Raw genomic sequence first — 15444 nt, 5'->3', positions numbered from 1 at the left:
GAGGGAGGAAAAGCGGTTCGGAACCGGATGTTTACTCTAGGTGCCCGCTGAGTCAGGGCTGGGAGCTGGGGGGGCCCGGGCTGAGAGCCTGCTGGCATTGCCGGGCCTGGAAGGGAGCCGCCACCCCCGCCCGCCCGAGGGCTCGCCCCCCGGCTCCCGTCCCCAGAGCCCGAGGTCCCGTAGGAGACACGCGCTTCCAGAAGGACGAAGACCCCCCCCCCCCCCCCCCCCCCCCCCATCTGCCTGGGTCCTCCCATCGGAGCCCCCGCCTCCGCCTCCAGCGGCCTCCGCGCCGGGGAACGGGGCAGCGCTGCAGGGAGAGACCTACGGGGCGGGGGGCTGGGCTGCCTCCCGGTGCGCTGCCAGAAGCGCCGCGCGGCTCTGGCCCCTGCAGCCGCCCCCAGGGCGGGATGGGCGCGGGACCCGGACGGAGGGGGAGGGGGTGGCGGCTCTCCCTCGCCTTTAGGCCGGGCCCCGCCCCCACCGCAGCCCGCCCCTCCCCCTCCCCGGGCCACAGACGTTGCTCCCTCCTGCCCCGGCCCCGCCCCCCGAGCTAAATCGGGAGCGCGATTGTGGCCGGAATGCGGCGGCTGCGGCTGCCCTTGATCTCCGTCCGCCGGCCCTGGAGGCGGCCCCCGCGGCCTTGGGCGGGCGCCCCCGGCTCTTTGCGGCTCGTTGATGCCCGCCCGGAAATCTTCGGCCGCCCTCGTCGAGGCTCCCCAGACCCCCGGGGCAGGTGGAAGGTTCGAGAAGCCCGTTCCTCAGTTTCCCTTTCTGATCGAGGAGAAAGTTGAGCTAGTAGAGAGCGGGGGGGGGGGGGGCTCCGTTTTCCCGCCTGGACCCTCGGACTGGTCCAGGTTTGGGCTGAGGGAGGGAGAGGTGGCGGCCCCGCCCTCCCCGCCCCGCCCCGCCCCCGGGCCGGCTCCGCCCTCGCAGGTTGATGGCAGCGGCAGCTGACACTGCAGCTGAGCAGCCCTGCCCGGCCCGGGAGAGCCCGAGCCTCCTCCCGAGTCCCAAACGCCCCGGGCCCGCCGCTCCGCCCAATCGCGCCTGCAGGAGAGCCGCGCGGCGAGCGGACCCCCCCACGCCCCGGCCTCCCGCCCGGCAGCCCACGCCCCTCCCTCCCCGGCCCCGCCGCCGGCTCCGCACCAGGTACCGCAGTCCCGCTCCCAGCCCCCGCGGGGAACCAGGGCCGGGGCCGCCCCGGCAGGGCCCCCGGCACCCCCCCCTTCCGAGGCCCCGGGAGCTCGGGTCACAGGCCGGCCGGGTGGGGCGGGGGCCGTGCCTGTATTAGGGCAGAGCCGAGGCCCCGGGCCCGGCCAGCAGCGCCCCGGCCCGGCCCACCCCCGCCCGCGGGAGGAGCCGGGCCAGGTGGGGGAGCGCGGCCGGTCCGGAGCTGCGGAGCGTCCCCACCCAGGCCGCCCGTGCAGGCCCCCGGAGGGCTCTTTCCCCGGCTTTCCCCGCTCTCGCATCTGGGGGAGACTCGGGGCCCCAGGGGCCCGGGACCCCTCCCCCTCTCTCCGGAGCGCTCGATAAGGGACGGAAGTTAAGCGGGGCCGGAGGCTCCGGGAAGGGAGGCGGTGCGGCCGCAGCGGGCCCCAGGAGGGCAGCGCGGGGCAGCGGAGACCGCCCTCCCCCCTGTGCGAGGAAGGGGCTGGGAACCGCGGGGAGAGAGGCTCCGGCGGGAGGCACTTTGCAAGCAGCGGGAGGGCCGAGAGGGAGAGGCGTAAAAGAGCAGCCCGAGAGCTGGACTCACGGAGCCGGGGACCTTCGGCTCGGCCCAGGCCACCCTGGCCTTTGGCCGCGGAAGAAGCCGAGGGGGCCGCGAACTAGTGACTCGTCCAAGGTCACGCCGCTATAAATAGCTTCTAGGGGCCTGGGGCCGGGGAGGAAGCGGGGACGGAGTGGCGGTCCAGGGCCGCCGTCAGGGCTCCCCTCCCCGGACCTCTGCCCCGCGGCGGGAGGGCTGGGGAGCCGCGGTCTGCTCTGCAGGCGGCCCGCGTCCCTGAGGGAGTGGGAAGAGCTCGTCCGGAGGGGAAGCAGGAGGGATCTGCCCAGCGGGGAGGGCACAGCCACAGCCCCCGGGAGCCGGCTCCTCTGAAGCAGCCTCTCCTCTGAAGCAGCCTCTCCTCTGAAGCAGCCTCTCCTCTGAAGCAGCCTCTCCTCTGAAGCAGCCTCTCAGGCGTGGGAGCGCAAGGTGGGTGGGGGGAGGGAAGGCTCGCCCGCGCACCCACAGCCCTTTCCGGGGCTCCCGGTCCGGGAGCTTCCCGAACCCATCACGGAGGGGACCCGGAGCGGGCAGGAGCCCCCGACGCGCGGGCCTGGAACCCGCCTCCCCTTCCCCGCACCCAGCGGGGGTCTTTGCGGCGGCCTCCCCTCAGCCGCGCGAGCTCCTTTTCGGCACTTCCCGCACCCCGGCCCGGCAGACGGCTTGCGGAGGACGGAGGAGGGGCGGAGAAGCTTCGCGAGGCGAGGAAGCGGGGCCTTGCGCGCCCGGGCCCACCCCGTCTCCTCTCCCTCCCCTGCCAGCCATGAGCCGCAGAGTGGTTCGGCAAAGCAAGTTCCGGCACGTGTTCGGGCAGGCCGGGAAAGCGGAGCAGACCTACGAGGACATCCGCGTCTCCAAGGTCACCTGGGACAGCTCCTTCTGCGCCGTCAACCCCAAATTTCTGGCCATCATCGTGGAGGCGGGCGGGGGCGGGGCCTTCATGGTGCTGCCCCTGGCTAAGGTGAGGGGGGCGGGGAACGGCTGGGGGGGGGCGAGGTGGGGAGGCCGGGCTCCGGCAGAGGAGGAGCCGACGGTCCGAGAGAGGTTTGGGTCGGACCGGGCTTGTAGCACCTGCTTTGGCTCCTGGGACCTGCCCGGTCCCGCCCAGAGAGAAAGTAATCCAGTTCTAGAAGGGGGGGGGGGCTGAGCGGAATGCCAGCCGCCTGTGGGGCGGGAGCGGCGACTCCCTCACCCCCCCCCCCAGACTGGGGCCGCTCAGGCAGGGGGCACCGAGGCTAAGTGACTTGTCCAGAGTCACGCGGCCAGTGCGCCCGGACGCAGGCGCTTAAGCCCAGGACTCCCCGGCTCCAGGACTAACTCGCCAGCCGCTTCTTCACCTGCTCGCTTCTGCCCGAGACGCTGCGTGTCCCTCTTCACTTCCCGGCCGGGCTAGAACACAGGCCTGGCCTGGCCTTCAGCCCTCGGAGGGAACGAGGAAGCTCCCTCTCGGAGGCGTCATCTCAGGGTGCTGGTCTTGGTGCCGCTCCGCTGGGGGAGGTCACAGGGAGCCCCTCTGGCGAGGAGGATGGGGGTGGCAGCCCCCCAACACCCACTCCTGGGATCGGGCCCTAGGCGCTTCCCCCTCCCTGCCGGAGGCACACCCGCGGGGGCAGCGCAGAGCGCGCCAGCCCCGAGGCCGGCTCCTGAGCTCAAATCTGCCCTCGGAGACGGCGCACGCCCGGCTGGGTGACCCTGGGCAAGTCACTTCCCCCGCTGCCTCAGCAAAAAGAGTGGCACTCCCTCCCCGGGTCAGCTCTGGGAAGCGGGGAGCTTTGCTAGTCCCAGCCCGCCTCCGCGATGAGCCGAGGCAGGACCAGGGAGAGTCCTTGCGGGGAGTCCCCCTTTCCCAGCTGAGATTGTGTCACAAGGTAGAACCCAAGCAGCCACTGTGGCTGGGGAGCCTGGGAATGATCGGGCTCGGGGTCGGATGGAGGGGAGGGGACAGAAATGTCCCTTCATGCTCAGAGGGGGAGAAGGCAAGCCCTAACGGTAACCAGGACTGGGCTCCTCGGTCCCGCCCCATTTGCCAGGACAAGACCCCAAACCCGAATCCGAGGGGGGAGCGGTCGCTCTGCTCAGAGAAGCCCCCGTCCCCCAGTCCCTTGGGAAAGGGAAGGCACTTGCCTGCCTCGGGAGTCCGCTTTCTCCCAGCAGCCTCCAGGCATGGCTGTGTCCAGTCCCAGCCCTCACCCCCACCTGCTGTGGGAGATTCCGCTCCCCAAGGGCATGCCCTTGACCCGGATTCCAGGCCCCACAACTTGGGGGAGAAAGGAGGAGGAGGAGGAGGACTGCAGTTGTTGGGGGGGGGGCAAGAGGAAGCTGCAAAGACCTTACAATAACCACTGACTCACATGTGGACAATGGAGTCACTGGGCGCCCATGACGGGAGCTCGGGTTTCCATTGGGCAAGACACAGTATGTCCCTTGTCGCTTCTTCCCTCCCCCCCAACACAGGCATCAGTGTCCTGGCCAGGGAAGACAGCTGCCTCTGCCTGCTCCTCCCTGACGCCCACAGGGCACCTCTGACCTCCCCTCCCTGCCCCGGGACTGAGTCACAACCCTGCGCGCACACGCATACACACTCACACTCACACTCACGCTCATACACACACACACACACTCACACACACACGCCAGCCTTCGTCCCGGGGCACAGGAAGTGAAATACTGGGGAGCCGTGGTTAGTGAAGTGGAAAGGATCCTAGACTGGGGGGTGAGGGGGGTGGATTTGAGTCCTGCCCCTGCCAATAATGAACTATATTATGTGGCGAGTCATTTGCCCTCTCAGGGCCTCAATTTCCTCTCTCTGTAAAACAAGAGGAATTGAGTCCAAGGGGTCTCTAATGAGCCTGACTCTCATTGGAGCTTCAGAATCCCCCTCAATCCCCCACATTGCCTAGGCTTTGGGTCTTGGGTGTCAGAAGGTGTGGCTAGAGAGAACCCTGACTGCATTAAGAAAAGTGGGTAGAAAGCTTGATTTGGAGCCAGAATCCTACGTTAGCTCTCTCTCCCCGATTTCTCTCAGCCTCAGTTTCCAAATCTATCAAATGGGCCTAATAATAATACCTACAATCCAGGATGGCTTTGAGAAGCAAGGACATAATATGTATAAAGCGTTCTGAAATCCTTTAGGGGCTTTATAATGAGATGATTGTTAAAGGTCCCTCATAGCCCCGACCTTTGGTCTGACCGTCATTCCTTTATATATATATACATGATGGAAAGCGTCCCTCACCCCAAACCAGAATGGGACCCTTAGGGATGAAGGTAAAACCCAAAAAGGGAAACTGAGGAAGGGAAGCTGGTTGTGACCTGAAGGTGAGGTGGAGGAAGGTGGGATTTTATGGAGGCCTTGGAGTCAGTTCCCTAAGGGAGGGAGGGGAGGGGACAAATTGAAATAGAAAAAATAGATATAGAATTAATCAACCAAGTATTTATTAAGTGACCGCTCTGTGCCAGGACTGTGCTAAATGCTGGGGACAAATAAGCAGAAAAAGAAGCTTCTTGGGGGAGTATATGGAGGCTGACACAAAGGAAAACAAGCTCTCTTGGGAGGGCGGGAGGCCCTAGCCACTGGCCCACCAGGCGCGTCTTGCTGGAGACGTGGGACTTCAGGGACAGGAGGTGACAGGGACCACGCCCAGGCTGATTCTTTGGCCTCCACAGACAGGACGTGTGGACAAGAACCACCCGACCGTCAACGGACACACGGGCCCCGTGCTGGACATAGACTGGTGTCCCCACAATGACAGCGTGATCGCCAGCGCCTCGGAGGACACCACTGTCATGGTAGGGCTCCTGAGCCCGGGGCGGGCCGGGGGGCCGGGAGGGGGTCGAGGCGCCGGGGCCGGGAGCCCCTCAATGAGGCTCCGCAGCTATTTTGAGCCCCATTGCCTTGTGTCAAGGCTCCTCCTCCCAGGGTGCACCAGTTAGCACTAATTATATCCACAGCCGCGGGGTGGGGGTGGGGGAGGAGGGGCAAGGGGGAGCCGGGCTCCGGGTAACTGGAGCCAAGCGGAAGGGTTGGGAGGGAGGTGACTCAGGGGAGACACCTGCCTCCATGAGATCCAAACTGTTCTCGGCCCCCTCCTGGCCAGCGCTGAGGTCCGCTGTCCATCCCCTCCTGGGCCGGGAGTCAAAAGAGACAGACAAGGTGAGGTAAACAGTCCCAGGAGGCCATGAGTGGCCCAAAGCCTCCCACTTCTGCCCTGAGGGGGAGCTGAGGCTCTCTCGGTCACTTCCCTCCCTGGAGGTCGTGGGGGGCAACAGAAAAAGATGGGGAGGAAATGAAGTCTTCGGAGATGGGCTCAAAACCCAGCAGCTCGGCACCTCGGAGGAAAGGGGAGGTTCAAATCCTGCCTCAAACACGAGCTGGGCGACTCGGAGTCAGTGTTCTCATCTGCAAAATGGGCAACCCTGCCTCCCCAGGATATTGGAGGGAACAAACGCAATGATCTGTATTAAGGACTTTAGCCCCCAGAAGAGTTAGGAAGGTTAACTATTTCATTTTTTATTTTGGTAAATAGTTATCTGTGGGACTTGGGAAATGAGGGGGGCAGGCTGTGGGACCTCCAGGGTAGCTTCCAAGAGCTCAGGCATCTGCTCCTTTGACCCCTTTTGCATCCGGAGGCTCTTGGGGTGCTGCCCCCCTCTCTTCTCTCACCAGGTATGGCAGATCCCGGACTACACGCCAGTCCGGAACATCACAGAGCCCATCGTCACGCTGGAGGGCCACTCCAAGCGCGTGGGCATCCTCTCCTGGCACCCCACCGCCCGCAACGTCCTGCTCAGCGCCGGTATGAGCACTGGGAGCAGCCTTGGAGCGGCCCCCAAAGGCCTAGGGGACTCTCTCCCTGTACAGGCAGGCCCAGGGAGGTGGGGAGGAGGGAACCCCGCTCGCTGTGCCCAATGGGAGAGGGCCAGCTCCCCTGCCCCAGTGGGTGCCCTCCGCTCCCACCCCCCTCCCCACAGCTCTGTGTGGGCGACAGCGGTGACTCCTCTTGGGCAGGAGGGGACAACGTGATCATCATCTGGAACGTGGGAACAGGGGAGATGTTGCTCAGCCTGGATGACACACATCCCGACGTCATCCACAGCGTCTGCTGGAACACCAACGGGAGCCTGCTCTGTACCACCTGCAAGGACAAGACCCTCCGGGTCATTGACCCCCGAAAGGGCCAGGTGGTGGCGGTGAGTAACCCCTGCTCTAGAAGCCTGCGGCCCCCTCCCCATCTCCTAGCACCCAGTTCCCAAATCCCAAACACTGGTTCCCAAACCAGTTCCCAGTTCTCACCCACCTCACCAGGTCATGGAGCCCCTGGTAGCCAGTCCTTTGACTTCCTAGCCCCATGATCCCCTGCACTTGATGCCCTGACCCCTAGTCCTCCATAGCCCAAGCAGTTTCCAGCTCCCGAGCCCTCCGAAGCCTCTGACCCCCAGCTTTCTCTAGCACTCAGCTCCCAGGCCTCCGCCCTCCTCAGCCCTCAGCACCCTGGCATCCCCCGGCTCGGAGCCTCCCAGCATCTGCCATGCTCTTCTCCGGTAGCCCTTAGTCCACAGCGATCCCCCCAACCTTTTAGTCCGTGGCCCCTCTGGCCTGGGAGCCCTCCTTGTGCCCAGGCCTCTGCCCTGACCCCCATCCTTTCCCTGCCTCTCTTCCAGCCCCCCCTTTCCCTTCCTGTGAGAGCTCCCCACCCCTTGGCTCCTTCCCCAAACCTGGTTCCCTCAGCCTTAGGAATGGAGGCTGGTGGTCTTCAGTCCCTCCCCCCCCAGGCCACTTGGGGTGAGAAAATTAGGGACTAAGGAGCTTGATGGAGAATCAGAAAAGCCCCCGAGTTCAAATCCTGCCTTTGGGTAACCGTGGGCCACTCATTTCATGGCTCTGAGACTCAGTTTCCTCATCTGTAAAACGGGGGCGCAGTCCTGACCTCGGAGGGTCGTTGTGAGGATCCGATGAGGTAATGTATGTAAAGGCCCGAGCGCACTGAGCTCCAGACAGGCCCTTCTTAGCGGACTCCTGCCCCGGCTCCGGCGGCTTTGCTTCCCGAGAGCGCCTGGGTCACTGGCCTCCGTCACTAACCCTCCATCGGGGCATCATGTTTGTCCGGGCACCTGTGTCGCGTCGCAGCGTCTTCCTGCTTCCTCGGGGGTACAGATGTGGGCGCTGGGGGGGCAGGGGGGGCCGCCGCTCTAACCCTCTCACCCCGCGAGTGGGAGCCCGGCCTCCCGATGCGGGCCGTCTCCAGTGCCGGCGGGAAGCTGCTGAGCACCGGCTTCAGCAGGATGAGTGAGCGGCAGCTTGCGCTGGGGGACCGGGTAGGATGGGCAGGAGAGGGGGCTGCCTCTGCCGACCGTGCTGGCGGAAAGGGCCGAGGCAGGGGGAGCCCCCGGGGGTGAGGAAAGTGACTTCTGCCCCTGGTGCCCTCGGACGAGCAGGAGCGAGATCCTGAGGGGCCTCGTGCCAGAGGGGGCTGCGGGGGGCACAGGAGCCGCGGACAGGGCCTGCTGCGGGGGCTCTCTCCCCTGCCCCCTCATCTTTCCCTGGCTTCAGGGCCCTCCCCCCTCCGGGGCTAAGCTGGATAACACTGTGCTCCTGTCTCCTTCCCCCTCCCTGCTCCCCCAGGAAAGGTTTGCTGCCCACGAAGGGATGAGGCCCATGCGGGCCGTCTTCACGCGCCAAGGCCACATCTTCACCACGGGATTTACCCGCATGAGCCAGCGCGAGCTGGGCCTGTGGGACCCGGTAACGCAGCTGGTGGCATGGGGTGTGTGCCCCAGGGACTGGGCATCTGGGGTGGGCAGGCACCCCTCCCCCTCCGGTGGCTCCGGGGTCACACACACTCACACCTAGACCCCCCCCATTGTAGTCAAAGGGTCTGGGTTCAAATTCCGCGGCCACTCAGTGGCCTCCAGTCCTTTCCAGTCATCAGTGATCGCGGAAGCCACTTGGCCTCGAGGTCTCCTTAGCCCTCCCTGTGGCCCAGCCTTACCTCCCCCGGGCCCTCCTGAGGGAGGGGATGCTGGGGGAGGCTCCCCCCGGCCCCCCCCCCCCCCCGCCCCCCCCCCCCCCGGCCCCCAGGACGCTGTATAGCTCAGCCCTGCCTCAGGCTCCGCCTGCCGGTGATGCCGAGTCCCCAGGGGGTGACGTGATGCTGCTGCATGGGGGGGAGGGGCGGGGGGGGGCGCTGAGAGTTGTGGGGAGCAGAGAGGAAAGACCACCCCGGCTGGGAGGGCAGCGGGGGAGAGCCCCGGGGCTCTGTGGGGGCCGGGAGAGGGGGCAGCCCGCGGGCCGAGGGGGCCCAGCCCGGCCCCCCTGGCGAGCCGGCCGAGCCTCAGTTTCCCGTTCCGCCACATGGAGGCGTTAGACTCCGCGGCCGCTCAGAGGCCCGGTCAGCCCGCCCGCGGGGTAGGGGGCGGGGCTGAGAACGGTGCTCTGTGCTGCCCCCTGGTGGCCGTCCGGAGCCTCGCAGCGGAGCGCTCCTGGGCCGATCCCCGCCACCGCCGCGGGCCGGGGGCTGAGGGCGCGCAGGGGCAGATGGGGCGGGGCTGGTCACGAGGCCTGTGCCCCCCCCAGAACAACTTCGAGGAGCCCATGGCCCTGCAGGAGATGGACACGAGCAACGGGGTCCTGCTTCCCTTCTACGACCCCGACTCCGGCATAGTCTACCTGTGCGGCAAGGTGAGGGGGGGGGGCGCGGCGGCGCCGCTTGTTCCTCGGCCGGCGGAGGAGCAGTTGTGAAGTGCCCACTAAGCGCGCGGGGCCGCCCCGCCCCCCCCCGCGGAGCCGCCCCCCCCGCCCCCCCCCCCCCCGCCCCGCGGAGCTCGGGCTCCTCCCTGCGGAATGAGAGTCGGTGCTCCCCCAGCTCCGGAGCCGGCCTCCCCAGAGCCCGGACTCGGTCCCTTCCGGGGCTTCTCGCACCCCCACTCCCCGCCCGAGCCCCCCAGGGGAAGCAAGGAGGGCCCGAGGCCCTCGGAGAAAGCGCCTCGGACCCGCAGACACGGAGCTTGGGCCGCTTCCCGGCTCTAGGAAACCGGCAGGGGGGGGGCTGGCGGGGGGCCTGAGACCCCCGGGAGGGGCGGCGTCAGAGCGGGGCGGCCTCGCGCCTGGGGAGGGGGCGTCCAGTCCTGACGCGGAGCCGGCTTTGCAGGGGGACAGCAGCATCCGGTACTTCGAGATCACCGAGGAGCCCCCCTTTGTCCACTACCTGAACACCTTCAGCAGCAAGGAGCCCCAGAGGGGCATGGGCTTCATGCCCAAGCGGGGCCTGGACGTCAGCAAGTGTGAGATTGCCAGGTCAGGCCCTGTCTTCTCCCTCCCGGCCCCAGCGCCAGGGCCTGAGAGCCCCGGGGGTCTGTCTGTCTGTCTCTCTGTCTCTGTCTCTGCCTCTGTCTCTATCTCTCCCCCCTCCCCCCCTCTGTCTCTGTCTCTCTGTCTCTGCCTCTGTCTCTCTATCTCTCTGTCTCTGTCTCTGCCTGTGTCTCTCTCTGTCTCTGTCTCTGTCTCTCTGGGTGTGTATGTCTCCATCTCACTCTGTGCCTATCTCTGTTTGTGGGTTTCTCCCTCTCCCTCTCTCTGTCTCCTTCTGGCCTTTCCCTCCCCCCTCTCTTTCTCCCTATCTCTGTCTGTCTCTGTGTATGTCTCTCTCTCTGTTTCTCCGTGTCTCTCTCTCTGTCACACACACACACACACACACACACACATCATAGTGCAATGAACTCTTGGGTGTGAACTCTAAAGGCCTGAGTTCCCACCCTTTCTGTGTGACTTGGGGAAAGTGAGTTAAGCTCCCAGGGTCTGTTTTCTCCTTTCTAAAAAGGGCTGGAACTAGATGGTCTCTGAGGTTCCTTCCAGTTCTACAAACTGTGCTCCCATGAGTCCCATGGACCTCGGATTCCTGTTCTGTAAAAATGGGGGTGAGGTATTGAGCTGCGGTGTCCAACCCGAGTTGGAACCCACTCCCCATTCTAAATATGTGATCCAGTTGGATCAATCAGCAAACATTAAGCACCTGCTGTATTTCAGGCACTGCCTTCGAGGCTAGCAACATGAACACACGGACATGAAACAACCCCTGCTCTCTGGGTGTTTAGTTCTGTGGGGTGGGAGATCCTAGCTTTCTCTCTTTCCTGGGAGGGGGGCAGAAGGATGCCCCCCCTTCCTGGGCTAACTCCATGCTGAAGCCAAACTGGGAGAAGGGTAGCTGGGGGGGGGAAGGGTTTCTAGAGCTGGTGAGACCCCGCCCTTCCCCATCTCCCAGATTCTACAAGCTGCATGAAAGGAAGTGTGAGCCCATCATCATGACTGTACCCCGAAAGGTGAGGGATCTGGGGGTTTCCTTGGACTGGGGGGGATGCAGACACTTGCCTCTATAAGTCTTAGTTTCCTCATCTAAAATAAAAATGCTCATGCTGCTTAATTCACAGAGTAATTGGGAAGAAATGCTCTGTAAATGCTTATGATGTAAATATTCCCAAAGAGAAGTCGCCTGAGGCACTTGAGGAGAGTCCTTCTGTCTGAGGCAGGATCTCTGGGTTCTCTGGGAGAGATTTAAGGGGGACCTTGAACTTGAATGGGCTCCAACCCCCACATCTTTATTTCCCACTAACATGTCACTGAAACGCACCGTTTCCTTTCATTCTGGATGTTTTAAGAAACCTTTTTTAAACCATGATTCTTAGGGGTCCGTAGGTTTCAGCGGCCACCCAAGAGATCCATGACAAAAAAGGGAAGCGCCCCCGATCTCAGAAAATACGGTGCTGTTCTGATTGGGATTAATAGGGAGAGAGTGTCTGTGGGCAGCAACTTGGAGACAGCTTGACCTTGGCCACCCTGAAATCCATAAGACTAGTCCAAGCCCACTTGTGACACATTTGGGTGGCTCTGTGATCCTGGGTAAGGCACTTACCCTCTGGAGAAGGGTGGCAACCCGTCTTGGTGGAGAGAGTTCCTAACATGGGAGTTCCCTCTGTTGCTGACATCAGACGCCCATTCCCTGTCCCCAGTACTATAATAGGACGTTGCCTAGGGTGGAAGGACAGGAGGGCAGCCTGTACCGTGGAGCAGGAAGGACTTGGCGGGGGGAGGCGGAATTTGTTAGGATGGAGAAGGGCATCCTACCTTGCCATGGTCAGATATGGGAAGCTCACCTCCTCCCTCCACATCCCTCCCCCATCCTGTGTAGTCAGACCTGTTCCAGGATGACCTGTACCCCGACACGCCAGGCCCTGAGCCTGCCCTGGAAGCAGATGAGTGGCTCTCAGGCCAGGATGCAGACCCTGTGCTGATCTCCTTGCGGGACGGCTACGTGCCCCCCAAGAGCCGAGAACTCCGAGTCACCAAGCGCAATATCCTGGATGTCCGGCCGCCCACCGGCCCAAGACGCAGCCAGTCTGCCAGTGACGCCTCTTTCTCGGTGAGCTGGGTCCTGTGCCGGCGGGACCCCGAGCTTCCTCCGCCTCAGTTTCCCTCTCCATCAGTCCAGCTATCTCCGGAGGCATCAGGGGCACTTGTGAGAACTCTGGTTTGGGTATCAGAGGACCTAGATTCCAGTCCTGCCTCTGACCTAAATCATGGTCTCCTTTTCCTTAAATCACCCCGCTGACCCTTCAGCCAGGGAGCCACCAGTCCTTGCTGTGGAGAGGCTCTCTCGGGGCTTTTCCCAGTTTCTGACCCTAAGAACCACTTGGGGGACTTTCCTGCAGAACGTCCAGTTCAGTGCCCCCCCCCACTTCCTGCCTGGATCCTCACCTTAGTGGGTAGCCAGGCCGTTATGACAGCCCATCCCTTCCCCCCTCTCCTCAGCAGCAGCAGCAACAGCAGACCCTGGAGACGCTGCTGGAGGAAATTAAGTCCCTCCGAGAGAGGGTCCAGGCTCAGGAGGAGCGAATCACGGCCTTGGAGAACATGCTCTGCGAATTTGTGGATGGCACCGATTAGCCCCCCAGCCCAGTCCCCATCTCCTGCTCCCACCTCCCTTCCTCTAACCCCAGGATGGGAGGGGAGAGTCTGGGACAGGGTCGGGATGGCCAGGAACTCGATCCCGGGGACTCCCCACAGAGGGGAGGGTGAAGAAGAGCAGAACGCTTTTCCCGACCTTCAAAGGGGGAGTGGGGCGTGAATTGTGGCCTTTTCCTCTGAGAGGAGCTCACCCCCTCTCAACGGGACATTCACCCTCAGCCTTGTGTGTGCACAGTGGGGGATGTAGGAGGACTAAACCGTGAACCCCATCAGGGGCAGGGCTGAGGGACAGCATTAGTGATCAGTCAGTAAGCATTTGATAAGCTCCTTCTGTGTGCCGAGCAGAAAAGACAAAAATGAAACCATCTCTGCCCTCAAAGAGCTTACATCCTTTTGGGGGAGACTTTGAGGAGGCGAGAGAAAGGACTTTGGGGGCCAGTAGTGCTGAGTGGAATTTTAGGCAAACCCTCTTGGAAGGGGAGGTGAGATCGGGACTGCAGTGGTCAGTGGGAATGGCCCCTTTCCCTTTCCTTTCTCTCCCCAGCCACTAACGGGATGGATCTGGAGATGTGGGGGTGAGGTTTCTCATTAGCTGGGCTCTGGAGGTAGGGGCTTTGCTCTAGCCCTAATGTAGGAGGTCAAGGAAGGCAGACTTTCTAGTGCATCGATGAAGGGGCTAAGGGATTGCTGGGAGCCTGAAGGGCCGTTCCTTTCTCCCTCTTTCTAACCATCCATCTCCCTCAAAGCACGTGGGCTCCCACGCTGACCGCACACATGCCCTGCTTCCCACTGGCTCAGGTGGGAAGGTGTGGTTTGGAATGGAGCAGATTCTCCAGCCCCTGCCTTGCCCCATCTGTCCCTGCTCCCCCTCACGGGCTCTGCTCTTTAAAAAGGAGATTGTGGAGGATGGAAAAATTAAATATTTTATTAAATACTCGGCCTAGTGTGTATGTGTCTGCCTGTCTGTGGCTCGGGACCTGCTGAGACAGGGTTCGGGCTGGCCAGGGGCTGAAGGTGCAGTGAGCGACCAGGGGTCAGGGGGCCCCTGCCCCTTTGCCCATAGCTGCCGCAGCTCCTAAGCATCCCTAAGAAGGGATGCGAAAGGAGCTAGCTTGAGGGGCCCTCCTCTCCCACCCCTGTGCCTGTAAAACAAAGGCTTTGTCCCCTCCTCATTCCCCATCTGGGACATCCCAGCCCCATTCTTAGGGGGCAGAGCTGGAAGCACCCCAGGGAAGTGAGAGCGTCCAACGCCGAGCCTGAAGAAGCAGCTTGGGAGGGGAAGGGGATATTTGTCTTTAAAACTTCTCAAGGTTTTCCCATAGAAGGGCCAGCTTCATTCTGCTGAGCCCTGGAAGGCAGAAGTGGGGCCGCTGGCGGAGAGGGTGCTCCAGCATGATTAATCCGGTCCCAGAGTTCCCCTGGGGAGCAGTGAACTCTGTGGAGGCAGGAGGACCATCTTCGGTCCCACCTCAGAGGACCAGGAGTTTATCGCCACACTCTGACAAGGGGATCATGGGCCCTCTCAAGAGGGGTCACTCCCACCGTCCCTCCCTGGGGGAGAGGGCCCTGAATCAGAGAGGCTCCTATAACCCCCAGCCTCTTCTCCCACCTCCCCCTAGGCTTCTCCCAATGAAATCAGTCTCAGGAGGAGAGCTTCCTGTTTTAAAGCCTTTTTGTTGTTTTGTTTTATTGTGTCTCTTCTGCTGGAGTGTCCCTGGCCCAGGGTGGGGAATGAGGGGAGAGGCGGGTGGGACGGGGTTCAGTCTTGTTGCTTTTGTCCGAGTGTGTGTGTGTGTGTGTGCTCAGAGTTGTCCGGCTGGGCAGGCCCTTCTCACAGTGTGAGCCAGTCCTTTGGGGTGGGGGAGAGGGGTGTTGTGTGCATCGGGACCCTTGCCCGGGGGTCTGTGCTTCTTGGGGCGGGTGGGGAAGGGGAGAGCAGGGAGGAGTTAGCACCATTGGGTGGAAGGTTTCTGTGGTTGCACCCTCAGCAGGGGTGGGATGGGATAGCAGCAGCTGGTGGGGTGGGGGCTGGGGAGAGGGCACGTGGTGCCAGGGGGCATCAGGGCCGGGTGTGACCCCCTCACACACCACACCTCCACCACTACCACCTCAACCTTCTGGAGTGCCTGTGCCCCTATGCCCCCTCCACCCATCCTCGGAGACACCAGAAGGCAGCCTGGGCCCTCCCTGGCACTGAGGAGGGGGCACCATGTACAGAGGGGGGGGGTGACGCTTTGCCCCCTCCCTGCTCTTGCAGCCCTCGGGAGGTGCGGCTCTGGCTCCCGGGCTGGGGTCCCAGTGTCGTGCCCCCACCTGGGAGAGGTCAGGGCCACCCTGAGAACCGGGAGGGGGGGGGAAGGGGGAGCTGGCTGCAGCGCCCGGGGCGCCCAGGCCCAGCTAAGTGCACTTGACTCAGGGAGGGGTCGAGGGGGGCCAGGCCCCTCCGCGGTGCTGGTTTGTGTGGGGGCGGAGCACACGGGGTGGAGCTGAGCTCCCCTCCCCCCCAGGAGCGTGGGCCGGATGCGGGCAGGGGTCTGAGAAGGTTTCCCCGGGGCAGAGTAAGCAGGCAGGGGGTCGGTGTTGGGGCAAAGGGGCCAGGGCTCGGCCAGCCCTCCGCCTGTCCGGGGTCCGAGCACCAGCCGCCCCTCCAGCACTGCTCTGGGAATCGTGAGTGGGGGTGGGAGGAGGAAAGGCTCGCCCTGCCCACGGAGGAAGGGGC

The 15444-nt window shown here is 63.6% G+C and overlaps 1 protein-coding gene across 4 annotated transcripts; it reads left to right on the top strand.

The window, feature by feature from the left end:
* Positions 1-285: 285 nt before the first annotated feature.
* On the top strand, positions 286-13665 carry CORO6 (coronin 6). Of its 4 annotated transcripts, none has more exons than XM_031967726.1 (11): positions 286-1152; positions 2530-2729; positions 5435-5557; positions 6435-6564; positions 6777-6958; positions 8391-8510; positions 9342-9446; positions 9916-10061; positions 11026-11083; positions 11950-12180; positions 12570-13665. In XM_031967726.1, exons 2-11 carry the CDS (start codon positions 2532-2534, stop codon positions 12702-12704), a joined length of 1428 nt encoding a protein of 475 aa, XP_031823586.1. In that variant the 5' UTR covers positions 286-1152; positions 2530-2531; the 3' UTR covers positions 12705-13665. The 4 variants fall into 4 exon arrangements, with proteins under 4 accessions (XP_031823586.1, XP_031823587.1, XP_031823585.1 ...); XM_031967727.1 differs by lacking the exon at positions 286-1152 and adding an exon at positions 1177-2197 and having other exon boundaries at positions 12573-13665; XM_031967725.1 differs by lacking the exon at positions 286-1152 and adding an exon at positions 1177-2197.
* Positions 13666-15444: the final 1779 nt, after the last annotated feature.

This window comes from Sarcophilus harrisii, chromosome 4 (genome assembly GCF_902635505.1).
Source record: "Sarcophilus harrisii chromosome 4, mSarHar1.11, whole genome shotgun sequence".
Classification (NCBI taxonomy): Eukaryota; Metazoa; Chordata; class Mammalia; order Dasyuromorphia; family Dasyuridae; genus Sarcophilus; species Sarcophilus harrisii.
Note: the sequence above shows the minus strand (reverse complement) of the source record. Positions and strands in the feature narration are given on the sequence as shown.

Excerpts from the sequence above, each read along its gene's own strand:
- CORO6 (XM_031967726.1), top strand. The coding sequence starts at position 2,532 with ATGAGCCGCAGAGTGGTTCGGCAAAGCAAGTTCCGGCACGTGTTCGGG. Across the intron at positions 6,959-8,390 it reads GAAAGGGCCAGGTGGTGGCG|GAAAGGTTTGCTGCCCACGA; the intron begins GTGAGTAACCCC and ends CTGCTCCCCCAG. Across the intron at positions 9,447-9,915 it reads TAGTCTACCTGTGCGGCAAG|GGGGACAGCAGCATCCGGTA; the intron begins GTGAGGGGGGGG and ends CCGGCTTTGCAG.